The 27,929-nt window shown below is 42.6% G+C and overlaps 1 protein-coding gene across 2 annotated transcripts in view; it reads right to left on the bottom strand.

The window, feature by feature from the left end:
- The window catches only part of ptprua (protein tyrosine phosphatase receptor type Ua), a 204,567-nt gene that overhangs the window by 51,033 nt on the left and 125,605 nt on the right, over positions 1-27,929 (bottom strand). For both annotated transcript variants that reach the window (XM_072370575.1, XM_072370576.1), the window contains exons 8-13: positions 21,727-22,047; positions 19,900-20,009; positions 15,909-16,110; positions 12,945-13,047; positions 10,804-11,083; positions 7,593-7,629 (exon numbers count right to left, since the gene is read on the bottom strand). In XM_072370575.1, coding sequence (XP_072226676.1) covers positions 7,593-7,629; positions 10,804-11,083; positions 12,945-13,047; positions 15,909-16,110; positions 19,900-20,009; positions 21,727-22,047 — 1,053 coding nt within the window. The remainder of the gene's footprint in view (positions 1-7,592; positions 7,630-10,803; positions 11,084-12,944; positions 13,048-15,908; positions 16,111-19,899; positions 20,010-21,726; positions 22,048-27,929) is intronic.

Here is a 27,929-nt window from a genome sequence, read left to right as displayed (position 1 = left end):
CTGCGTACGTGTCAGACGTGCACTGAATTCGATTGCGACTCAGTTCAGTTGGGACCAACATATTAACATGTATTTCTAAAGTCTGGTTTCAGTGGAACAACAAAATCTTTTATAACCTTGTAAACTTTTCAACTTTGTCTCAGTGCACCAACATCAGTAACTTGAGTGTCTCCAAAGGGGAGATGAACATATTTTGCTTAGGAGAGTCAAAGCTCACCAGCTATCTAATAAAAAGATGTCTGCTCTCATTCAGGCTGCTGGTTCCCTCCTACAGCACCTGTATGTCACAGTCGCGGTGTGTTTCTGTCTCATCAAATATCAATATTCCTTTTTATAAATCACCACTTTAGTGTTTTCTAAAGGTGAAAGAACTGTGAATGTAAAAGTCTCTTTGTACTTATGTCATCAATCCTTTCATTAGGCTGTCACCTCAGTGATGAGAAAACAAATCACAGTGAGAAAAAACAATTATCAGAGAGTCTGAGGCCTGTCAAGTTTGGTAGCAGCAACATAAAGATTCGGCTACATCTCAGTGTATTCTACCAAAGCAAAGGTGCTTCATCTGGACGTTACTGCTTTTGCTGAAGAAAAAGAAGGGTGTGAGCCTATATAGTGCAGCAGAACACTGAGTTTGGCTCAATGAGTTGTGGATTGGTGGTGACTGTAGCTTCTGGCAGACAATACAACCTGACAGACTTGGTGCAATCACATAAATCATGCTGGGCGAGTCATTCCGCCTTTAGGGCCGTATTTAGAAATTGGCTATCGGAGTCAATTTCATTGCACCAAAAAAAATCCAGCAGTGGCCACGCACAGAAAATCCATTAGGTTTAATAGAGCTGTACTAAAGATAGTGGGTGACATGTTTTACAATAATTTTTAATATCATTGCACTGGCCTACAATTTATCAAGCAAGACATATTGCATTATTCTGGACCCAGAGGAAAGATGACGTAAGTGTGAACAGTGGAGAGAAAAGATAAATTCACTGCACTTTCAGGCATTTCACACTGTTTTCCTTTCCTAAATAATCCAGCCACACGTACTTTACTATCAAAGCTGAAAAAAAATATTCACTTTTTACATTCTATTTGTCTAATAGAAGCTAGATATCAGACTCCAAACAACATAGATGTGCAGAAACAAATCCCAGTAAATGGCCTGGAACTGCCTGTGCTATAGAAGCGCACGTTCAACTATACAGAGATTGATCTGAGAACGGTGGACAAACTTAACATGTCACCATTCGGCAATTCCTGTTTGTCAGGCATAGATACATAAAAGAGGGACGCAATTACCTCTACTATAATTGCATGTTTGATATGCTGCACATTTTGGGAGCAATTATTCCATGAGTGCATCGTGAGTCATGTCCCTCCACTTAACCAATCCATTGCTCTCGGTTTCTGTTCAAAAGACCATTTTCACTGACTGAAATCCAATTCCTTTCCTTTTGGCTGCAGATCTGAACAATTTCACAATTACAGAAGTACACCGTTATCATTGCAGCCACAGCAGAAAACAAACTACTTAACTTACTTAAATGAGATGTGGGAATTCGATTAAAAGCAAGGCCTCTTATAATGGCCAGATCGACAGGGAACAAATAAAGGCCGGCATCCAAACCAATGGGACGGGGAGAGATTACAACTTTAATCAGTTTAATGAAGTAATCATGTATTTAGCATGTTGTTATAATGGATTGACATACTGTGAGCTACTTTAAAACAGCCACTCTCCTGCTGCGTATCACATGCATGTTTGACAATAAAATCCCTGCTAAGAACAGGAGGGTTTGCATTAAAGTAGGAACGGAACAACCGTGGTGCAAGTACACAGTAACAGCTTAATGTAATAACTTTAAAGGTCCCATGCCATGCCTTTCCAGGTTTTCTGGCTTCTTTGCTGTGTTAAGGGATGTATTATTACCTTAAACACCAGACTCTCGCTTGCAGGGATATTTTTCCACAGCCTTTTCACTCAGTGAGTGAAAGGCAGGATTTCCCCTTTATGGTCAAATTCTCCTGGCAGCGTGTGCTCACAGGAGCTACAGGGTGCACGTTAACCACCGCCGCCATTTTTAAAAACCAAGTTATTGCGCTGCTTCAGCAAGAGTACTACTAGTACTTTTCAGAGCACGGTTCTTTTTCTTTTTTCTTTTTTTTTCGACCTGGCCAGCAAGTGGAGAAAAGGTTTGGATTTGTTTGACCAGTACAACAGGTCGACAAGACCCAGTACAACACTGGCTTTGCGGGGACACTGAAGCAAAAAAGTCTAGGCTGTTCCAACACTTAAGAGCCTTGAGTCTAAACTGCAGGTGGTGAGTGAAACTGTTTCAAATGTCTGTGCTCTGCTGGCATTAGAAATGAGAATGGATTTTAACACAAACATCATGGTTACACTGAGTGTAAAGGGAGCTGTGGGGGCTAACTGTTCTTTGTTTTATTAAAGTCATACACAGGGCAACTGAATGTGTCCATCTGCCGTTCCTACAACCACTCAGAAACAGAGTTACTCACACAATCAGGTATGAGCATATTCATTAATTCATTGTGTTAGGTCACCTGTCAGCAACTGTAGTTGCGTGCATTCACGGGTCATCATCACCCCACGACAAACCTCCAGGAATTGGACAAATCAGAGAACACTTTAGCCAGGTCCTCTTGTTCTCAGGAGGAAGACAAGCCCTCCCTCGTTCTTTACTAAATACAAACTTTTGAGTTCTAAAGTGTGCAGAGCTTATCCAGAGGTACCCAAGAACTATAATCAGATGACTAGTAATTCCATCTCATGAAATGCATTTCGTTTGGAATGGATAAAAAAATGGAAAAGGTTGATTGATCTGTCTGTGTGTTAAAGATCGACTAATCGGGAGGGAGGGCAAACTCGAGTCTGACAGCTCTGACAGCGTTTTGCATCACGTGCATCTGCGCAATATAATAGCCCATGATTACCGAAAATGTACTGATATTAACACAAGAAGGCAATTAAACACAAAAGGCAATTCAGGGAAAATTATTTTTATTAAACATCCCAGATCAAGACAAGTGCAAATGAAATACAGCTGTGCATTGCTGCATTACCTTTGGATGATAGAGGAGGCTTAACAGCGTGGTCTGGGTGTATCTGAGGGATGCTGCCGTTGTTGCGGGCGTAGGGGTGGGCAATGTGACGATACTAAATCATGAATGATTGCAACGTGAAGACGACCCGTAACGATCTGTCAAACTGCAGAGATCGTGGGATCGTCTAGGGCCCATTCTATAAATTGCAGTTCTATGCTGATGCAGCGACGCACCAGACGTATTACGTCGTCAACCTGACCGACCAATCAGCGAATTACGGGCAGTGACGCGCTTTCTTACCCGCCTCCTTGCTTGTGTGTGTAGCAGTAGCTGTATGGAGAGCCGTGGCTGAAAGCCATAAGGAGGAGTTGGTCGCTAAAAAAAAATTCCACCTCCATTATATGGAATTGGTTTGGATTTTCCGCAACTGATCAAGCGCAAGCAAATGTAATTTGCAAAGTTTGTACAGAAACGGTTTGCACGTCGGTGGCAACAGGACGAACCTGTTCAATTACTTGAAGAGGAAGCATCCCAAACAGTATGCTGAAAGCCAAACAGCGAGGGGCCCGGCGGCACCAGCACCGCAGGCGGAGGCAGCAGCTAGCAAAAGCAGCAGCTAGCAAAAGCAGCAGCTAGCAAAAGCAGCAGCTAGCATAAGCAGCAGCTAGCAAAAGCAGCAGCTAGCATAAGCAGCAGCTAGCGTAAGCAGCAGCTAGCGTAAGACCAAAACAGACAACATTAACACAGGCGTTTGACAAAGGCACAGAATTTTGAATTTTGGTCGACCAGTCGACTAGGACTGTACAGCCCTCGTTAAAACATATATGAAGGACAATGCATATAATACAGCTTCCCATTAACTTCAATGATAGTTTGATAAATACGAGACATTCAAGTATTTGAATGTGTTGAAGACAGCGATGAGTTGACTGTCAAGCTAGTCGTTTTTAAGTACTTTGTTTATCCAACTCCCTGACCGGGGCTCACACCAAAAGCATCTTGAGCCGCCAGCTGCCATTCATTTTCAATGTAAACTGGCGTCGATGAGCGGCGCGTTGTGGGCTTAATGAGCTTCATGAGAGTTGTGAGCTTCAAAAGTTGAGAGAAGCTCAACTTTATGCAAATGAGCAGTCGTGCGACGGCGATGAAAGCCAATTGGGGCCAATCTGGATTCCGAAGGCGGAAAAGGGCAGAGCGGGACCTGCGTTTCCATCGCAAATATGCAGATGCAACACAAAGAATGCTGCCCAGAGTAAGATCCATGGTGAAAGAGGGAACCGATGTATGGAGGGATTATTATATGTGCCTGCTATTTGCTATACATGTAAGCCCCGCCCCTTTGGCTGCTTCCGGCAGCAGAAGCGGCGGGTTGTGAGCGGCGGCCGCTCATGACGCTCACAACCCGCCACTTTTGGTGTGATCCCCCCGTAACACTCTCTGTGACATCCACAGCTGAAGTTGACATTTCTCAATATACTTGAGACAAATTCTAGAGGGAAAAAAGAAAAGGAGAAAAAAATGCCATATTTGCTCACCTATCAAATGTTGCAGGAACTCCCAAAGAGTTCCAGCTAACATGTGTACGAACACACACTTCTATGAAAACGAGAAGTGTGTATATGTACCATTTCAGAGTTCAATCCGAATTCACTTTGGAGAATATGTCAAGGCAAATTATTTAAAAATGAAATATTGAACATTAAATGTACCTGTCGAACGCTGTCAATCACTGCAACAGTTATCTAATCAATATTAGAATCATTCACAGCTTACTGATGCAAGCATAAGAACATGACGGTGAAGCAGAATCGACCAAATTTGAGGATGATGTGCTGTAAAAAAGAAAAGTTGAAAGAGAAAAAAAGCGGGCTCTTTGCCACGTCTTATTGAAGCTGGTTTCAAATGGAGGTTTGGTTCTCTACTTCTGGGAAAAAGAAGTGAGAATAAATGATTTGAGAATTGGTGGTATGACGAGATTGCTTTGAGCTGTCAAATAGATTTTAAGCAAAAATTTCAAATTTTCCAAGAGGCAAATGTGAATGTCATGCTTTCCTGAGCTGACGTGAATGGAAAGCTTCTCTTGGAGGAAAATGAGGAATCTTTCAGGAGGATTTGATTTGTAATGAACATATTCTCATTGTCGGCTAATGCTGGCCATATTTCATCTGGGGACAAAAAAAAACACAAAGCAAAGAGCCAGAGTGTCATGTGGAACAAAAGAGAGACAAAAAAAAAGACCCTCGCCCACCAGTGCGGTGCTCAGCCAGGTGCTGGCAGCATGTGTGTGTGGGAAGCTGTTGAGAGGAAGTGAGAAACGGGAACGGCTTTAACAGCACCTCTGTGCCACCTCTGAGACAAATGGAACATCAGCGAGCCCTCTGGGCCGGCCTGCCTCAGTCATATATGCGCACATCCACAGTAAAAACAGCTCCTGCAACCCATCTCCTTCACTCAGGCACTCAGGTGGCATGTCGGCAGACTGTAGTAAGCTAGGATTCTTTGATGTGATCGTACTTCACATATGAAGGAGTTCAGGGTGAGGAGTCCAATTCATCTGCCGCCATTCTCTAGAGCTCTACAAACTTAATTCAGCTGGGAGGATAGATGGGAAAACGCCATTTCAACCCCCTGGCCCAATGCCTTCCACCCATTATTTGAACTGATACCCTTCTGTCAGCATTTGTCTCTAAAACAAACACCCCCGGTCGCTTCCTCTCTCGGGGGTAGGGGAGAAAAAAGAAAGAGAAACACTGCTGGATTGGGGATTTCAAAGCCATCTGTCCCGTAGAAGGTTTGCCATAATGTCAGCGTCAGTGATTCAAGTGAGAAAGAGAGAGAACAGAGATGCATGTTTGCTTTCACCTTTCTGCAGGAGTCTCTGTTGAGGAGAGACTGACAGGGGAGCCTCCTCCCTGCAGCACCCAAAAAAACGCTAAGTCTATGCACCACAAAGCTGAAACCGCTGGAGCCAACAAAAAAAACAGCAGTGGTTAGGATTACCTAAAGGGTGATGATAACATTTTAGTAAGCAAAGCTCCAATAGAACCGTATTATCTAATCTCAACTTTTAATCAATACGTACAACTACAGCCCTGTAGTCAAAGCTGTGTGCAGTATATAAGGCAAGAGAGAAATCTTTCAGAAGCAACTAAGTCAAGGTGGCAACTGTAAAGTTCAAACTCATTCTCAAGTGACTTAGACAAAAAACTCCAACTAGCTTCTTGTTAAAAAGCTGCAAGACTGCTAATGTGTTTGCCTCAGGACCGGGTGGTAAAGCTGTCACTGGCCTGTCATCTCATATCTCAGCATAAAAAGCCACAAGCAGGCACTCGGACAGTTTTATCACAAATAAATGTGGCCATACTGCAGAGAAGCTGAGGCAATGTGCAAAAAATTCAGAAGCTATGAAGCAGTTCAGTCTGAAACTGGAGGTATACGGACTGTATACGGCCGGAGTTTGCGTGTCGGCAACAAAACAAAGCGAAGCGAAGCATGGCAGCATTTCACTCAACTGGACATCATAGTCGAACGCGCATTATGCGGAATGATGCTAGCATACTACGGTTCCACCAGCGCGATGAGGTCAGAAAGACAAACAACAACTGGTTTTGCTGCAGCTTTGGTGATTGATGTTAGTTTTTCTTTTAAATGCCCATCCCCAGTACTTGTGCTGTTAACGTAGCACTACACTATTTGGCTCTTTTTCTCGCCCTACAGTTGCAGGATTTAACATTGTCTCCGTGTGACCCTGCACATGTACAGCCACACGCATGAATCTGTTGTCGTGTTGAAGAGGCCACAGAGATGCAATCAAAAGCCCGTAAAAAAGTCAAGCGGCCGTGATGACAAACTGCGTGGTGCTGGGCTGGAAACCAAAGCTGTGAACTGCAGCTTATCCACCAACTGGCACTCCAGGGCAGTTTCAGGCCCAGGGATGACCATAAAAAGTTTAATGTACTTCAAACTGAGTCAGAAGCACGTAGTTTTAGGGTTCACAGACTTTTCTAAGGTTGCTTTGAATGAGGCATATTCAAGCGTGGATTACAAGATTATAAATGGAAATATGGTTTCACAAGTTAAAAAAATCCCTGAAAGGTGATGAACCTTCCACCATGTGGGAACTTGTGTTAACAGTTGGTAAAATCGGACTTGCTGAGTCACTCAGGAGAACTATAAGGACATCTTTTCCACTAAGAAAAGTTGCTCTGTGTCTGCTCTCTTTCTATAATAAAGTACCTTCCATTTCTGAGACAATTAATGCTTAAAACATGTTTGTTGTTGACTATTCCTCGGCCACAAACCCGTAGCTTGGAACCTGGTAAGATGGATTCCCTTACAGTGAGCTCTCTATAACTCTATAACCATCCTTTAATGTTAACCACCTCGTGCTATGTACCGTGAAGCAGTTCAGCAATCAACAGATCACAGTGTAAAGCATCAAAGAGAGTTCAGGAGACAGCCACGTCTGACAAATAAACTGATCAGGATGTTTTCATGTTAAAATGCAACATGAGGCACATTTTTACCTTTGCGAGCGATCCGAATGCAATTGATTCTGGTCTCCTGTGGGTAAAAGAAAAGGTTACAGTTAATCCATTTGGTTGGATGCAATGAGGACACAAAAACCTCACCTTATCGCTTCTTAATCATGCCAGTGTGTCATGATGCAGCACAGGTGGTCAGCGCTTGTTTAAAATGTCGCTCTGTGAGATAAATATTAGAAATGTTCTGACAGTCGACTCTGCTTGTGATAGCTAAGACCCCTGCTATCCTGCACTGTGTCACCTGGCTCCTCCTCGCACTGAAACTGTCACCTCTATCCTGAAGATGGAGGGGAATGTTGCCTAATTACATCAAATCAGCCTTTATGGGTAATTATGCTAATCTGTGCTCTGAGACTGAAGTCAAAAACCTTTTTCCCACCTAAAACGGTTGGCAATTTACCTTTCTTTAATTGGAAATCTGTTTCAAGTGGATACTCATTTCCTCTCATCTCCCACAGAGTGACAGATAAGTCATATTTACTCCCACCCCAGGGGTTATTAAAGCAGCAGCAAGACGCGTGTCACATGCCATCCTGTTCTCCGTCAACGTGGGCTTTTGGGTTTTCAGAAAAGAAATGTCAAAGCTTATTAAAAGGAGAAATTTAAAGCAAGCAAACCTCTAGTAGCGTCAGGAAGAAAGATGCACAGCGCACTGAGGTATCCTTACTCTCGGAAGGCATTTCACATTTCATTAAATTTAGATCCCATTACTGGATCTGCTCATCAAATATGAGTCTTTTATAATCCACAAAAGAATCACTTTACAATAGGGCTTAAAAATGCATGAACCCTTTGAAATTTTTCAACATTTACGCAGAAAATGACCTAAAATATCACCAGATTTCCACATATCCTTTAAGCAGATAAACAGAAAAAAAATAAATCAAAGAAATAAGACAAAAATAGAACAGTTGGTCATTGATCAAATTCAGGCGAATGTTAGAACTAAAAGGGTCTCCCTTATAAGCTAATAACAATGTTTGACTCCAACACCAAGACACTTCTGAGCAATAAAGCCGAGCAGGCCGAGGTTGTTAGGAGAAAGCCACTGTTCTTCCATCACAGACAGAAAAGCAAAATCCAAAGAAAAGGTCAGGAACTGAATCTCAAAAGGACCCGGTCGTCCAGTAAGTCAGTTACTTTAAAGGTTAAAGAATGAGAAAATGAATGTTTTGCAAAGTCCAGATAATCCAGCAGAAATGCTGTGGAAGGACCTGAATCCAACAGCTTTTGTGAATAAATCACGTAACTCGTTATAAAGCTTTCCTCATTCCAGCTTTATGCAACTGTAAGTGGCTTTTTTAACCATAAAGAAAAAGGCTTACTGTGACCCTCCAACTCTGAGTCTGATTAACAGTTATCAGAAAAGCTCAGTTAAAGTTGTGGCTGCACACAAATCTGGGAACAAATCACACACACATATAATAGAATATATGTTATCATTAATTTGATTTAGTATAATATACCCAGCAACCACAGAACTAAAGTAGCATTAGGTCTTAGTTCACCAGCTGGTTCCAAACTTTCCTGCTGTAAGACGTTTGATTGAGAACAGCTGCCTGCTGCTGCCGCCGTAAATGAGCTTGATGAGAGTAATTACAGTGAACCAGAAGACTAAAATGGGCTCTTAAACCAAAGGAGACAGTTAAAAAAAATGCTAAAAGTCTTTTGGAGTTGTTGGAAGTAAGTGGGTGATACTATTTGGTTGCCATGAGTGACACCTCTCATATTACAAATATCCACCTGATAAGTTCCTGCCTTCCTATTTAACACCCATTTTAACAGTATGGATATATCCATTCAAATAGGGAACAGGCCTAGCTAGAAAATAAGGAGTGGCAACTTTTTTTTTCTGTTTATTCTTTGCTAATAAAAAGGCAGTGGCCCAGGAAATGAAATAATAGACTATTTAAATGAGCACATTTTGGGTATTTGGCCAAACTAGAGCTGGATCACAGATCAGAGCCTTTCAATCTCCCATCTAAATGGCACAAAGTGATAAAACTGAGGGATTATGTGCAATTATACACACAACAGAGGGTTGACAGGGAAAATAACAGCACGCTGTTAAATTTCATCTTTAATGGGATGGACATTGTTGCAAATAACAAGCCCTTATTTTTGTCAGAGCAAAGAAGCTCCTGCAGACACGACAGAAAGAAAAATGACCTGGGAGAGTGTGTTTGTTTCCCCCCTGCGTGTTTTAAGAGAAGCTGGATACACATATCGTTCGTCTTTCAAGCCCCACTGATGGCATATTTGCCAAAGTAATTACTGTTTCAGTGCAATGGCGGCTCGTGGTCCACAGTAAGCCTCGTACATCTAATTCATGCAGAGTAAATATCTAAATAATTACACACCCCCAACCCCCCTTTTTTTTAATCTATGAAGCCCATCTAAGCTGAAACCCAATGTAGTTCACCAAAAAAGAAAGAAGAAGAAGAGCAAAAGCTGAATAACAATTCTATTTCTGAATTTGTTGCGTCAGCTGACTTCTGCGTCAGAGGTGCGGCGCCAACAGAGCTTTGACATTTGGTCTTATGGGAGAGGTCCATGATGGGGATTTCAAATCAAAGCGGAGCGATTTGAGCGAGACGTAAAGTTTCTCGTTTCCAAACCAAACCAGACGCTGGTTGTGGTCTTTCTGGCTCTTGCGGCCCACCCAGCAGCACCCAGAGGACACCAGCTCCAACCTCGGAGGAGAGGACTTTCACATCAAGCTAGTGTTGATATCTTAATGAAAAGCTGCAGCCAGCCAAACACACACACAGCTTCATACAGGGCTCCTTTCTAATCTTTTTAACCCTGGAAGGAAGAGTTAGATCGTTTTTTGAGAACTCATAAAACTTAAACAGAGCCTGAACAGTGTGAGGCAATCTGAGAACTAATCGATTCTAAAAAATGCACAAGTGCAAACTGCATTCTGCAGGTTATTATCTGCTCCTAAATGGTTCTGGCTTATTCTTTTTGTTGTGTTTAAAAAAAAGCAGAATATATATCAATCCATCTGGTAATAAAGCTTTGTTTAAGCTCCCAGCTGCTTCCTCTGTAGTGGAACCTCCAGTGTATTGCCTCCTACCATCTGACTTGCCCGATGCTAATCTAAATTGACTGTCAAGGTTGCTGAAACATAAAAGCTGTGTGTCTGAGCTGCAGGATCAAAAGCCTGCGTAGGCAGCTGAATAGTTCATACCCCTCTGAAGTTGCTGGTGGCTTGGAAGTAGATGAGGTAGTTCTTGGTGGGGTCTAAAGGACTGTTCCAGTAGCCGTTGTAGGTGTGATTGTCTCCCACAGTGAAAGGCGTGGCCTCTGGCAGGCTGCTGGGGGCCAGCTCCGCTGTGTAGTAATGCCGGGCCCCTTTGGCCTGGGCCTCGTTGTGTGAGTTTGGGGTGGGGAAACAGTCCACGGTGCCCAGCTCCCTCCTCCTCACCTGCCGGGAGCCATCCTCCTCCACCACCACCACCTGGTAGGCACTGGGAGAGGAGAACGAGGGGGTTAGTACAAACGTACGAAGACCTCTTTAACCAAACAACCCACAAGAAAGCTCTGGTTTATAAGCACTTCGGCCGCCACTTTGCCATCATTAGTTGAATATATATACAGGTATTATCATGCTGAGATATTAGAACATTGTGACATTACACTGAATTCAGAAATAATCCAGAATCACACAGTTTTAAGATGAGGCTGTTGGCCTGTAATGATCGCTGAGCGGAAGCTTGATCATTTGTCTGTTTAAATTCCACAAAAACTACAGGGCCAAATACCATCGACCTCGGTGGAGAGTTGAAATACCACTAACCCGTGGAATTTTAGTCAGGATCAGTTTCATTAAAACGCATTGTCCTCGACCGAGGATGCACTCCTGAATCTCCCCCTGAACTGTAGCTCAGCTTTGGAATTTTATCTATACTTTAGAGATAAGTATACATGTGTATTTTTCATATTCAAATTTAGTAAACAACGTGCATTTTTTGTTTTCAGTCCAAAATTGGAAGAGTTGGAAGTTGGAAGAGAAAAAAAGAAAAAAAAAGCCATTTGGTGTTCTTTCTCGTACTTTTGTTTTTTAATGCTCAACATCCATTTGGAGAGAATTTGACATCTAGCTTTTCCATCAACATTTCTTTTCAATCCAGATTTTTCTATTCATGGTTAACATAAGGCTGATGTGTATGAAAGCCACTCCGTATTGTAACGCTCCACAAAGGTTTCCCTTGTTCGTGTCTCAGCTATTGTTGAATGACATCTGAGGGCCAGAGAGAGTCCATCTCTGTGCCATTCCTGCAGAATGCTTGAACACTTTGATCATATTTCACACTGTAAGAGGGAAAAATGTGCAAATCCCTTCGGATCTTTCGTTGAGGCACGTGATTACTAAACACTTGCAAGTTTTTGGGGTTTTTCTGTTGACAAACTGAAGATTTTCTACTCGTACTCATATCTACTGTCATCTGCTGACATCATCTGTTTGAAACTATTATTCTATTATATTAAATAAAGTTTCGACATATTTTTTAATGTGTTGCTGGCCTGAAAAACAAGAACTGATGTATGTTAATTAGGGCTGTCGTAGTTAACGCGTTAATCGCGATAATTTTTTTAATTATTGCAATTAATCGCAGCCTTAGCAATTGGCTTAATGAATAGGAGAAAAGTCACTAAGAGTTCAGAGTTCTGAGTCTGATGTGTCTAATGACTGCAGTTTTTCGTTCATTTAACTGTCATTAGGCCCTGTTCTGTTTGTTGTCTACTCCCTCTTCAGTTTTAAGCCCACATTGTTGTGTCATTTTATGTCAAGTGGGTCTGCAATGCACTTTTTTATTTGAAAGAAGAAATAAAAGATTAAAGACATTTTTTCTTTGCGTTTATTTGATTCTAAGTCTATGTTTTTAATATAGAGATTAATCATGAATTAACTCTGGAAAGATGCGATTAATCACGATTAAAAAAATGATCGTTTGACAGCCCTAATGTTAATAAATTAAATGAAGATGATGAGAGAGAAACGTGAAATATTTATTTAAAACTCGAAGAAAAAGAAGGAAATATGGTGTTGCTGTTGTTCCTGCAGCCCTGGGATGTTTAATTTAGACTGAGCAAACATTAGAAATAAAACCTAAGCTATTTGAAGCACTACGTGTTTGCTGCATAAACTATCCTGCGCCAATGAAGACTCAATTAGGACTCGCTTAGCATGACAAAAACACCTTTCAGATCTTTTGTATGTTTTGCTTAAAGGACAACATCCTGATGCTTCCCAGAGCTCTGCCTGACTGCAGCTTTATATAATACAGTGTGCAGGAGCCCTGGATGAGCATCATGTGTTAGCGGTACCTGACAGGAGCTCCTCGCCCCAGGGCCGGGCGCAGCAGCACGGTGATGGTGCTCTCCGACTCACTCAGCGGAGAGGGGATGTCTTCATAGTCAAACACTGGAGCTGAGAAAAAAAAAAAAACTGGTTAGGCCAGAGCCAGAAAAAAGATTAAACGCTGCAGAAGAAGGCCAGAATCACTTTAAATCACTTCCTGGGAAATGTTGAACAGGATTTAGGGGCTTTAAACAGGCTTGTTGCTTTTTTCACCTCCACATGAGAAGATACAGTAAGCTATCTTTATTCATTACCCAACATGTTCATAGCGCACTTGTGTGTGGAGGCCTCCCACACAGTGCCATTGACTGATGATGACTAGAAACAGTAGCCAACTACAGAGGAAACAAGAGGCTCTTATAGCATAATTAGGACAGATCTCAAAGCTGCACAACCTAAGCAAAGCTCTGGGGACAATGAGGTTGAGTGTTTCCATCGTTGTTTACTACATAAAGCGAATTAATTGGAGTATGTAGTGGAGCAAACGGCCATCTTCTAGTACAACAGATGCGCTCAGACCGAAACGCTGTGGAATGGAAGAGGCGAATGTTTCGGCTTCTCAGGCAGGATATCGCCGCTTGTCGTAAAAACCTGCTTGTGTAACCCGTCATCTGAAAAACACAGACAAGATCTGCGTTACACGAGCTGTGTCAGGGAGTGTTTGAGCCAGTGCATGTCAGGTGGTTAAACCCAATGACTTACCAAGGGGATAAGAGTACAGCTTTGCACTTTCATGCTTGCTACTTACATGGGAGTCCTTGTAGCGCAGCCAGGATGGAGAATGTGATGGTGTAGGTTGTGTTTTATGCACTTATAGCTGTGAGCCCGCATAGGCCTCCATCTAAATCAGATGGAACAGGCACGGATCATAGAGAAGGATGCAGAACAGGCTGATTCAGTGTGTGAATTGTGTTACTATGTTTATATTTATGCACTTAGCAGATGCTTTTATCCAAAGTGAAGTTAAAAAATGAAGATGTAACTATGCAGCTAACATCAAAGCTAACAATGAGCTATTTTAACTTATGACAGCAACACGTCTCAGAAAAGTTAAGTGGTACTAAGAAAGAATACAGAAAGCTATGGAGCAAGTAATTAGGTTAACTGGAAACAGGTCTAATATAACTGGGTATAAAAAGAGCACCTTACAGAGGCAGAGTCTCTCAGAGATAAAGATGGGCAGAGGTTCAGCAAAATACTGCATCTATAGATTGTGGGCCAATTTCAGAATATTGTTCCTCACAATAAATTCCCTTAAAGTGCATTATATAATCAAAAGGTTAAGATAATCAGGAGACATCTCTGTGTGCAAGGGACAAGGCCACAAAAGGTAATGGATACCCTTGATCTTCAAGGCCCTCATGCACTGCTTTAAATATCCAAAATTCTGTCATTAAAATCACATGATCGTGCCATCTACAAATACAGGAAGAAGACGAAGAAGAAGGAGAAGCCACATGTAAAGACATCCAGAAAGACTGCTGTCTTAGCAAAGTGTAAAGCTGTTCTGTGGTCAGACAAATCACAAAAAGGAGAGAGGGAACATCTAGCTTGTTATCAGCTCTCAGTTCAAAAGCCTGCACCTCTGATGGTGTGGAGGTGCATTAGTACCTATGGAATAGGCAACTGGCATGCTCCTGTTAAGATGACGTCTTTTTCCAGAGAAGGCCTTGCATATTTCAGCAAGACAATGACATTTTAACAGCATGGCTTTGCAGAGTTTGCAGGACTGTGGCGCAGTTAGAATCCTATATCAGACAAGAATTGGGACGCCATTCCTCTCACAACGGTCCGACAGCTGGTCTCCTCAGTTCCCAGATGTTGTTAAAAGAAGAGGGGATGCCTGGTGAACTGCCTCACTTTCAACGTTTTACATGTTTTCTATGTTCACTTGTGAATAAAATATTGGTTTATGATATTTGCAAATAATTGCATTAGTTTTTTTCCTTTACGTTTCACAGACTGTTCATATTCTTGCAGGAGAAGAACACAACGGTCACAAACTGAATCACACACGCGAGTAAAAATCTTGCTGCAGATTGAGAGTGAAGTGGCGTTTTCCTACTGCTGAACCAGTTGTCTGGTTTACTGCCTCAGCTTTGAAATGCTTTCAGACTGTTATGGGATCATTCATTTCAAAATGTTAACAGTGTTTATCCCTACATTTGTAGAATCAACACAATGAAGCAATCTGCTGGAACAGTGAACTTTGCCATGTAAAAAACATCATGTTGCAGCCATTTTCAGGCCGAAGGGATTTTTTTTTCTAATGTAATTTCTGAAATAAAGAAAAAGGAGAAAGTGATCAGCAGAGCTACTCAGAATGCACGCCTTTTTCAGTACTTCATTACGGCTTCCTGGATAATTTCAAACCATCCACACATTCTGTTTACCCCTGCATGCTTTATGGGAACATCACACAGTGGAATTTCAGAGAAAACCCAATTAGTGAAAACAAATTGTTGACATCCAATCGAGGAGAGAATGTTTCACATTTCCAGCACATCTTTCACACCAATTTCATGATCCATGCCTGCGACCTCTTCCCTCACAAAGACAGCTTCTTTGGTTTCTGAACTGTTGTGTCACCTAAACGTAGACAAAGCTGTTTTTACCCAAACCATTCGAGCCCAATGTTTGGAGTTTGCTGTAATTTGTTCCCCGTGAATCGAAGCCAGTGTGTATCTGAAAGCTCTTTGCCTGAAGAACAACAAAGATAATTTGTATAATATAAAAAAATAATTAGAGGATTACAAGTCATTACTCAGTTTTCTGTGCTATTTCCCAAACTGTTTTGTATATTTTGTTTGGTTTTCTCTGTTGAAACAGTGTTTCAGTAATATGCTATAGCATTTATACACACCCACACACACGCACACACACGCACACACACACGACTACAAACGGCAGCAATCAGCACAAAACCTCACCGGAGATGTTAGTGGTGATCTCAGTAAGCGCTGTCTGGCCGAAGCCCTTGGCAGTTCGGGCCCGGACAGACACCAGGTAGGTGGTTCCAGGATGCAGACCCGAGAACATGTGGTAGGTCTCGTTCCTCAGCTTGGACACGGTTCGACGGGGACCGGGCACGTTAATGCTCGGGTCCGAGGACTCGATGCTCTGGTAGCTGATCTGCAGACAGAGAAAAGACGGGCTCGGATTAAACAGCCCGCATGTATTCTAGCTGCATTGTTAGTCTCTATATGGGAAAAGGTTTTCAGGGACTATATACTGAAGACTAAAACTTGCTGTACAAGAGATTGGTAATAAAAACATTTCATGAACAATGGACAGTTACTTAAATTTCTTCGATATGCTGAGGTCTTTTTCGTCTTTTTCAGGGAAATCCTTCAAAAAATCCTTCCATCAAACCATTTCACACCACACTTACTCATCATCTAAGTCAGGGATGTCCACATCCGGTCCTCGAGGGCCACTGTCCTGCAGGTTTTAGATGTTCCCTGCTTCAACACACCTGATTTAGATCAAGGTATCATTAGCAGGCTTGTGCATAACTTAACAATCTTTTGAAGAGATCCATTTCATCTGAATCAGGTGTGTTGAAGCAGAGGAACATCTAAAACCTGCAGGACAGCGGCCCTCGAGGACCGACTTTGGACATCCCTGATCTGTAAATGCTGTTTTCACACTAAAAGTACCACAAAGTTCTTTTAGACTAGGAACATCTGGTAAAATGCTGATTTAATCTATCCCCTTGCTGGTAGCAGCATCTTTACGCTCAGTGCTCAGTACAGTATCATCAGAACCAGTCCAATAATCACCACCTGCCAGGGGACAAGCCTCAAACTACAACTAGATGAAGGGATGGTGTCACAGCATCCTACAGGCTGTGTTGGACAACAATAAGCCCTTTTGATGAGCATGACTTTCTAAGATAATTAGGCTAATCTATTTTTGAATTTGAATTCACTGCCCCACACAGTTGTTCCGTCAGTTTTACAGCCTCAGTGTAAGACATTACAGTAAAGAATTATGAGCACTGTTGTCGCCCCAACCACCGCACACACATTGAAAATTAGTGCACCCAGATGTTGTGTTCTCATTAATGTCGATTGGGGCCTAATCAGGTGAATACCTGTGACCACTGCAGAGTGATTTGATGCAGCGCTGAATTCTGATTAAACCCTTTCCCAATGCAATCAAAAGCCAATTAGCAGGTTTACCAGTGTATTAAGGCCTTGAGGTTCTTCATTTAGGAACTTTACATTCCCACACAACCCTTTGGTGTTGAAGTGTAAAGCTATTGAGATATTTTATGGGATAAGTATTTGATTTATTAATTATTAACTGCCAGAGCTGTCAGGCTGCATCCCCTGTGAAATGCGAATACATGTTATGTGTGGAACAAAGTGGAGAATGAAGAGGTCGACCATCACAGCGACCTTCAGAGCATCATGACTAACAGGAACAGTGACGAGGAAAATGATCCCGTTGACACCTTCAGTTCATGAAAACCACATGAATGATTTCAAATGTTTAAAGCAGCAGTGTTTGATTCAGAGCAAAGTGGGAGATAGATTCCATTCTTGCTTCTATAAAAGCCATTATAAGCCTACAAGGTGTCTGTGAGATGCTTTACAGAGCACTCGTAACTGAAACGACCTGAAAGCCTGGAAAATAGATGGCATTTTCTGTAAGAAATGAGATCCGCCTCTTAATCAATCTTAAACTTCTGCAAAAAGCTGTCTCTCTGAGTAGGACTAATCAATCTGCACTGGAGTTGGCCACTGACGAGCGGACTGCAGTAGTTTATATGCCTCAGTGTCTTCCTCCAGCACCGCTGGCCTGATTTAACACAATTTTCTGGATTATAGGATGAAGTAAAACCCATAATCAGATTCTGGGGGATACGAGTATGACTGAAGCTTAATATGATGTTGTTTCTTTTTATAACTGTTGGATGAAAGTGTCTGTAAAACGAGATTCTTAAATCTTAAGAACTTTCCTTCAGGATGTTCTGTTCTTTGTCTCCAGTGCAGCTTGTCTTGTTTTAGCCTTGTGATACTCTCACATCTCGTGCATGCTATGACAAAGCCCATCCAGTAAATAAAATGACACAGTGATGACATATACATCATCAGTTACTTGTAGGGAAGTGTAGGACTTGATAAGGCGATTACTTTTAATTACTCAATAATAATGAATCGTTTAACAGTTTATCTCAAGCTCTTTTATATTCCACTGACTGCAGATCTCCTTTGATGCAGGGCCAACCGACCTTCACCTGTTGATGCTATATCACAATGAAATGCTTTAGCCTCACAACTGATGTTGCACAAACACAAGATAACTTTGGTAGCTACTGGGAGAATGCAACTTCAAAAGCAACCAGCAACAGTAAAATGTCCGAATCCCAAAAGAAACCTGAAAGAAAACAGAGCAGCAGAGCAAAATCTGATGTGGAAGCACCACCTCGGATGACATCGTTCGTGCTGGTTCGTCCTACATTGCCAGTGCTCTCCTCTGGCTTCCCGCAGTGCAAAGTCTTCTTTGGTTGTATCTATGACGTTAACTGGTGCAGAAATCATTTACATGACCAAAATGCGAAGTTGGAGGAGTGAGTACAGGCACAATTTAACATGAGACGTTCACTGCCAACAAACTCACTGCTCAACGTCACGTTCTGCCTTGTTCAGTCTAAATAAAAGACGACTTCATCGACACGCAAGGCTGCAGCACAGCTCATTCACTCCAGTAAGAACGTCCATCTCACTCAAAGTCGGCGTTCACGTTGTCAAAATCTGATAAATATCCTGCCATGTTGCACAAAACTAGCCGTAGCAAACTCCGTGTGAAGTTAGCCGACTGTCACAGAGCACGGAGTAAATAAACTGTGCTCCAGGGGGGCGTGTGGATGAAGTGGTCCCAATAGAGTGCCTATGTAGAAATCCCTCTGTTAGCTCTCCCATAGCCACATAACAGCAGCTATGAGCTAACAGCGCTATAGTACATGTTCGTTCATTCATTCTTCTTCAAGTATTGGTGAAATAAAGACAGATAATGCCTTATTTAGAGGCTGCATCGTCCCTGCCCTGTTCACTCCGTTATATGGATATATGCCGATGGCGAATTTTCTAAATAGCTTCCGAAGGACGCCGTCTTTCGCCAAACTGTTCTCGGTGAGTAGATCAACGTATTTCATGCCAGAAATAAGGTCTAGGTTTAAAAACACTGGAGTTCCCCTTTAATGGAACTCATCGACAGCTGACATCTTTTAATATAGTAACACATGCAGCAAAAACAAAGGCTTCTGGTGACAATTTAAAGGTAAACAATTGTCTTTTTGACTGAATTATTCTGATCTCTCGGCTCGTAGTTTATATGTAAGTGCACCAAGGTTCCAGCATTACTCAGCTCTCTACTTGTGAATTTAAACGAGTTTTTTCTCTCCTTGTGCAGTGACCATGTGTTAAACTACGGTGGGTTTTCACAGAAAAAAGCCCAGGCTACCAAGGTCTGTAGTGAATACGAGGCCATCAATAATTCATTCGAAACATTTAAAGCTGCCCCCTTGTGGAGGCATCCGTTAGCCAAATAAATAATTAGAACGGTTGTCCCCCATGTAATTACAGCCTAAACTCTGTGCCTCAACCTCATTACCATGTGAACGTGTACAGTAAATCCTGTGAACTGTGAAAAGTGGGTCCTCTCCTCTCTCTTGGCTCAGCCTCGTGCTCAAGGTTTGGGCAAGATACAAGAAAAACAACCCTGGAGGGAATCGTGGAGGGAGAGCAGTACAGTCCTAGAAGCATGGAGCAGAGTTTTTCTTGTTTTGTACTGTAGGAGGCTGAGTAAAATAGATATTGGCATGTGGAAAATAACATCCTACACCTGGAGAGGATTAGTGTGTTATGTAGCAGCTATATTAGAGCGGATTGTGGAGTTTTGGCATGAACGTACCTCGTACTGCGTGATAAGACCGTTGGGCTCCACAGGCTCCTCCCACTTGAGGAAAATCATGTCATCGAGCGGAGTGAAGGTCAGAGACTCCGGAGCGATGCCGCCAGGAACTATAGCAGGAGACAAAACAACACTTTGCTGAAACAAACACTTCACTTGGGTCTCAAGCTTTTGGACCCTTTGCACAGACACACCAGGGGGTGAAAACGCCTCTGACAGAGCGAGAAGGTGCTGGGACAAGGATGGAGGAGGAGGTGGGACAGAGAGACGGAGCGGACCCGTTTGCTCCCAGCCCTCGGAATGAATAGAGATCTTGGCTTTAACTGTCTAATAACAACACTGTGGTCTTAAGAGGATAATAGGTTTTAAGTAGCCGGAAGATGCTGATGCTGGTATAGACAATGGAATCATAACCTGCTTTGACATTTGTTATCACTTTATTGATTTTCTCTTTTCCAGTTATGTTTGTCTTTTTTTGCCACTTGAGATATCTCACAGTTACTATGAACCTCTTAGCATGAGCGATGGTAATCTATTGCACCACACTGCTCTCCAGAAGGTCTCCCATGTATAAAGGAACACCTACAGGCTTTATCTCTAAAAAGACAGAATTACTAAATGCTGTTCAACATCAACATTTTCTGGGTTAAAAAAGATACACTGAAGCTCAGGTAGGCAAAGCATCCTAAAAGATGATCCCGCCGTATCCATGACAGCCAAATCTGCTCAGAGCAGTGACGCAGCACAAGATTTTCACTGTTCGAGTCTTTGATTGTTGAGCTCAACAGGAGACAGGCAACAGCAACTGTCAGCGGATGCAGCTCAATTACCGTGGTTGTGAAGGTGATGGCGGCTCTGCTGGTGACAGGGGGGCTGTCAGGACTGGCATTAGTGGCTCAAAAATAAAACTTGGTTCTGACATGATATTCAAACTATCAAGTGAAGTATGGGGGGGGATCCCAGCTTGTTTTTCTGACTCATAAGCTTTAAGTTGTCACTCGCAAAGCAGTCAAATCTAATCGCTAAAATCACAACTCACGGCTACGTTCTATATGTTATTCAGTTATGGAAATGCATTTTCTCCTGCCTTGAACACGGCAGTGTGTAGGAGGAGATAATTAAGAGAGCTGTGTGCATTGTTCATGTCTCCCTCACTACTTGGTGTTTTAAGTGCTGCTTTAATGAATAAATGTAGATCAATCCTACACGTTTAGCAAATGTTCAGAGAAAAAACGACATACCGTGACCATCATTTCCTCTGATTCTTTCTACTGGAATAAGAATATTCCAGAGTGGTATAAAATTCCACAGCAAAGTCTCGCTTATTCTACACAACAATAGGTGTTTGACCCTCTGTATTTCCGCTGGCTGGATATGTGCACCAGACAGCACATAATCTGCTGATGTACACAGGAAAATATTAATACAAAGATAAGCTAAATCATTTCACCATTATGCTACCGGCTGAGGCTTGAGCTGATTAATGTTCCACTAGTCTCCATTTAAAAGGCTGATGTTCTCTTTAGTTATGCTGATCCAGCTTATTTTGTGAGTCAATATTTGTCTTTTTTTTCTCCTTTTTTTTTGTTGCTTGGACTGGATGACTAAAGGCATGGATTTGTGGAAGCAATGTGCAATTATTATCTCAGCATGAAGGCACAACTGCAAATCTAAGTTCCAAAGCTGAGTAGACATGAAAATAAAGAGCATACATAAAGAACCTTCCATGTCTTCAGTAATGATGTCGCAGTTAATACATTTGCATGGTATCAGCAAACCTCTGCATCTCAATGCATGCATTGAAGTAAACTGAAAGTGTCCACTCACTGTCTTCCTCCGTCTGGAAGGTGACCTCTCTGCTCTCCTTCTTGCCTTCCGGGTTGGCCAGCGCCAGCCGCACGTGGACCGCACGAAAGGGTGGCAGGTCCCTCAGGATGTAGTGGGAAGTGTTGCGGTCCACCGACAGGCACTCTCTGACGGTGGCGTTGTTCCCTCCACTGCCCCCCGTTGGCATGGAGTAGCGGTAGCAGAGGGACAAAGAGTAGGTGTGGCAGCGGGTGAGGTTGTAGCCCAGCGCTTCCCACTGCAGGGCCAGCTGCCGAGGCTGGATCTCAGTGGCCGTAAGGCCTCGCAAGGCACGCATGGGCTCTGAAGGGGACACGAAGCACAAATCCTTAGAAAAAAAATATTTTCAATATGCAAAAAATTCAATAAAAACATGATTTTTAATCAAATTTTATTCAATTATCCATCTATAACAATTATTTATACTGCAGCAGTATAGGATAAATAAAGTATAATTAAACTGAATTTGGTTTCATTGAATGAAAAATCCCTCTTTCAAGCCAGCGTTTGGTTTGTCCTTTCTGGGCTTCTGTAGAAACATGGCTGTGCAACGTGTCTGGCTCTGTGGAGGAGGACCGGCACTGTCTTTAGATGTAAAAAGATAAAAGAAAACCATTCTCAAATCTCTAGTTTGTAATATTTCTTGCCTTTTGGGGGCAGCATGATAAAACACAAACATATGAAGGACTTCATCTGCACCTTTATCTGCTCTGATCTGTCTCTTTCATACTTTAGATACTGAATGTGAGCCATTTGGTTTACTTTTGCAATACTACGGTTTATGAATTGGCATTTATACGAATACAATTATACTGAACAGAATTACAGTTGGATGGAGCTGGATTGAAATTGGATTTAACTGCTTTATAATCCATTACATTCAGCTCGATAGAACTGAATTCTAAAGATTGTACAGAATTGGAAAGTTTGCAATCATCATATTTTCTTCAATAATATTTTGATCACTACTGCTTTTCCAGAGAGGGTGAACTGATGGTTAGAATCCTACTTTTAGCACTATTTGGTCACTACACTAATTGGCTGGTGTCTACACATTCTTTGGCTGCAGATGAAAAACACAGCCGACCTGGCAAAATCTGAGTAAACAAAGGAAAATACCAGCAGAAAGGGATTTCTTTTTCAGGGAAATGCACCCCCACAAACTTCACTTCTGTTGCTCATTTTTCATTCATTTCATTCATCAAATTGCATCTTGTTTTCAGGATGCCTCCTCAGTGCTTCCTTTAAGATATTCTGGACTCTTCTAATTTAGAGAAAAACCGAGTGTATCCCCAAGCACGCTGGAAGAACACATCTCATTCCCCCTTAAGAAGACCTGGGATCTGAGAGAGGGTGGCTGGGGAAATGCAACAGTCAACATTGCTGCAAGTGCAAAAAAGAAAATGGGTAGGTTGAACTAAAACCATGATTAGTCTGTTTTTAGTGAAGGCGGATAAGCTATTTTCTTTTAAAGCAAAAATTTGGATTCTTACCGACAAGTCCAGGGTATTTTTACCTTCTTCGGTACAGCTTAAGAGTGGAATACTAATGTGGAAAAGGAGACAGCAACAGTTGCAGCTGATTTTACAAACTCAGACTTTGAGGTTACAGAGGGGTGAAACAAGAGAAAAAATACCCCTGCCTGAAGAAACAGAACAGAGCTCTAACATTCCCAGCTTGTAGGTTCAATAGGAGAACGGCGAGGGCCCCAAGAGAGGGCTACACGTGAACGGATGAGGCCTAATTACTGCTGTCATGTGTGAACGCTGGGATTGGACGTCTTCGTGTCCCTGTCAAGCAGAGTGTACAGTTTCAAGTGCACAAGAGGGCATTTGTGTCCTGTGGCCTTGCCTGGATCTCCAAAGGGAACTGCAAAGACATCAGATCAAGCAAGACAGGGCTCTGGGGCCGGACTGGAAAAGTAATATCTGCGTCACTAAACATAGATCATAAGCTCGACATACATGAATGAAACAATGTCACAGGGGAGATCTCACTTCTGAGGGGACAGATGCAGGACAGAGAGGAGACGTCCCTCGAGTGGCTGCTGATTTGAAGGATGTTTCGTTCTTCCTAACAGCAAAAAAAACAAAACGTAACGGCTTTGACTGATCTGTATTCTGACAGCTGAGCCAAAAAAAGCCTTCCCATAGAACAGAATCAATCACAGAGGAAGAATTTGGTTCCAAAAAATTGTTTCATCCAGTCATGTCAAAGGTGTCTGAGAATAACTGGCTTAATATCTGATTCCTTTTAACAATATAGCTCCGTACAGCAGTCTAATCCTGTTAAAACCAGCGCTGCTCTCTGCTTCAGACACCATTACTCATCATTACAGCTGCACCACAGCAGGCTCTGGCTCTGCTCTGTCCGCTCCACACGCCTGTCCTCAACCAATCCTGCCCCAAACCGACATTCTGCTTGATTAGCTTAATCAGAGGGATTAGCCAGAGGCAGGGGGGCGGATGGAGAAGGGACAGGGAAGCAAGACAAGAGATGAGCACTGGAGAAAGGAAAGATGAATGGTGGGGGGTGCAGAGTCCCCGTGGATCTGCGCATTTCATCTCATCCTCCTCATCTTTAACAGCTGCCTCAGTGAGCTGCCACTGAGGCCTGCCCCTCCTGCCAGCAGCTATCTTAGAATTGAGACGGACTACCAGTGCACAGCCTCATACTTACCAGTGAAACCATATGGGGTTTGCAAGGCTGACACTTGTTTGAATGAGTTTCTACAAGTATTCATTTCTTGAGGCATAATCTCTAATATTGATAATGAAGTCAGCTTTAAGGCAGCTTAATCTGATGAAATGGTAGCAGAAGAATTACACCAAGCAGAAGACACACAGCATTTAGTTGTTTTCGACCTGCTTATTGCAAATGAAGCACAATATGGCAAACAACCTCACAAGCATCTGTCCTGAACGTGTGAATAGTCGACTAAATCACCTCAGAGAGCTGAACGTCCTGAGCAGACTTTTTTGAAATACAAAGAATGAGGGAAGGAAAATGACAAACACCATCATTCTTTTGATGAGGACATTATGCAGATACGCCATAACATGATGACCGACTGCCTAACAATAAGTAGATTCTCTTCAAGCTGCCAAAATAGCTCTGACCAGTGAGGATAAAGAACATCTGAGGGCTGTGTGGTACCTTTGGGTCTGTGAGTTGTTGGGTGGGGTCTGAGTGGAATGGAGTTACCTCCCACAGATGCCGTCAGATTTGTGGCCGGGGAGTTTAGAAGCCGGGTTAAGGCCTCAGACCCTGTGTTCTGGTGGGTGGCAGGTGCCAAAATAACATGGCTGTGACTGTCAGGATGCAGGATGCAGGACTGTAACAATACTTACTTTTATCCGTCAGCTGTGTTAAAGGTGTGGCTGCTAATCCAAGTTACTGAAACTCACAACCTTCAGCAATAGCACTGCCTTTAACAGACCGTACTAACTGTGTACATCTCTGTGGACTTGACTGCGGATCCCTTAGCAGACAGTACAGAAAACCACAGTTTTTGACCAGAATCTTTTTTTCTGACCATGTTTTTTAGGTGTTTTCAAGCAGCTTTGGTCAGCTTCTAGTTGTTCCACAGACATTCAGCATCTCACCTCTTTTCTCACCACATCCCTGTTTGTCTGGCTGCACGATGCCCGGGAGAGAAGACTCATCCCACACCATGGGGCTTGAAGGCTCAACTCACAAATGGTTGGTGCTAGTTGTTGGAAATACACACTTTTAATATACATGGTTAGGTTTAGATGTTACAAAATATGTGATAAATCTCCAAGTTTCTAATCTCAGATTATGACACTGCTGAGTTTTGGTCATGTGAACAAATGTACCTATGACACAGTTTCTGCCCCTGGTCCCCACAACAACTTTGTAACTGGTGCATGTCTTTGTAGTCTCAAAGAATGGTCTGAATTTGGTTGTTACCATATAATGTACCTTCAGCCCACTTCTGACAATCACAGCTGAAGTCACAGCTGAAGTCACCAGTAAAAAAGATTTTCTTTCTGCTGAATTCCTGAGTTGAGACTGAATGCCTGGAGCACAAGGAACATCTCTGGTCATGCCAAGAGTGTCAATTTGTAATAACAGAAAAAGTCTAAAGAAAGGGGGGAAAGCAATGATGGATGCCACTCACGCAGCATTTGAAAGGAGGCGTCTGTATGACAGGCCGCTCTAAACAATAGCAGCATGGGACTAAAATCGTCTGCACGTGTAGGTATGAAATGTCACGCTCAGTGAGTGTCCAAAAAGAGGCCTCTCTGTGCTAAAAGAAGCGTCTCTCTGTGACACATAAGGAAGACAAATTCATCCAGAGTTCGGTGTCACAGAGCCTCTGCTGTGTTCTGCTTTGACCCCGGGGAAAAAGCTTCAGATGTGAGCAATGGGTGTCGACAGGAGGTGGGCGAGTGGAGGCGCTGACGTGAATGGATCAAAGACTGTGGCAGGTGACAGGGGCATCACGTCGTCTCCTTGGCAATGAGTCATTCTTTTTTTTTTTTACCCCAGATGAGCAGCTCTGTGGTTGCAACACAGATGAGCGTTGAGTGCAGGAAAAAGATTTCACCTCAACCTGAGGCTTTGGCGTGTCAACTGTGGATCTTCACACGTGATCTGCGGCTTTCCACAGAAACTCCTACAATGCCATTCTTGCGTGTAAACGAGCACAGATGAAGGCGGCGTTAGATTTCCAAAAATGTGTTTTCATCGGAGGCTTGTCCCAGAGAACCAGAAAGCATCTTTCATGGTGTGATGACAACAAACACATCTTTTTCTCTAAGTGGCTGCAGGCGAACTACAAGCTGTTAAGTGATGTGTCACAACAGTTTGATGCAGCTCCCTGATGCAGCTCAGAAGCTGCGTGAATGTCAGAGTGTGAGAGCAGGAGCAGACTCTGAAAACAGTCCGTGCTGCATTCACGATGTGTCACAGCGACTCATTAAAAGTCATTCGTATAATTATAACTTATTATCCTCTGGTGTTTTTGGATGAGTGACATGCAGTGACAATGCTAACATGCAATGTTTACCTTGAATGGAATCTTGGTGTAGCACTTTAGCTTGCTAATTAGCCCTGCACGTAAAGTTCATCCACAGCTGCTGGGAAAGTCATTAGTTTGACAGGGTCGTAAACAAAATGGGTGGACATATCATAATCACCTTACATTGTTAACTCAGAGGGCTATGACTGTGTGTTCTAAGTCGTGTTCATGTTAGACATGCTGGGATATCCCAGAGAGCCAATCATCAGACACCATTACTTGTCTTACTGCTAACTAGCATAAGCACCGACAAGCAGATGGATTCTGGTACGGAATTCTTTGCCATACTGAGTAAATGATCCGGTCTTTACTGTTTGGCTTGTTTATCACTGACCACAGGAACTTTTTCATAGTTCTTGGAACTATTACAGGTATTTTTTCATATGGACTGTACTTATATAGCACTTTTCTCGTCTAATTGACCACTCAAAGCGCTTTTACGCTACAAGCTGCGTTCAACCATTCACACGCATCCTTATACAGCACGAGTTGTTACAAGCAACACAGTGCTTTTATTCTCTATCACACACATTCACACGCCAATGGACGCATCAGAGGCAATGAAAGGTTCAATGTCTAATGTCTGTTAAAAATCACTCAAATTTCTCCTCATAAGTTACACATTTTTGCATAATTAACTGTATCTCACACTTGTTCTATCTTAACACTCAGTCCTACAGATCTTTGGTGTTTATTTTCACTTTTTAGCGGTGTGTCTGGTTCTCTAGCTTAGCATGGCTGCCGGTTCTCTCCCTCCATCTCCTGCTTTCACCTGCTCTGTGTGTCAGATGTTTAGTTACTCCTCTGCCTCCTTTAGTGATAATGGTACATGGAACAAATGTAGTCTTTTTGGCATTTTGGAGGGGAAGTTATCTTAATAGGAAACTCGACTCTGCACCGTTGAAAACTACCCGATAGCTAGCCAGGTCCATTTCGTCAGTGTGGAGCCACCTGCGTACCTAATGTAGCTAACCCTGTTAGCCGCCCATTTGCAGCCAGGCTGGCTGGGTGACAGTCAGGAAGAGGAGGCCATAGCCATCAAGCCCGTGGTTTAAGTGCCTTGAGATGACATTTGTTGTGATTTGGCGCTATATAAATAAACTGAATTGAAACTGACTTGAATTGAATGCAACCAGAG

The sequence above is a fragment of the Leuresthes tenuis genome, unplaced genomic scaffold (genome assembly GCF_036924035.1).
Source record: "Leuresthes tenuis unplaced genomic scaffold, fLeuTen1.0.hap1 SCAF_18, whole genome shotgun sequence".
Taxonomy (NCBI): Eukaryota; Metazoa; Chordata; class Actinopteri; order Atheriniformes; family Atherinopsidae; genus Leuresthes; species Leuresthes tenuis.
Note: the sequence above shows the minus strand (reverse complement) of the source record. Positions and strands in the feature narration are given on the sequence as shown.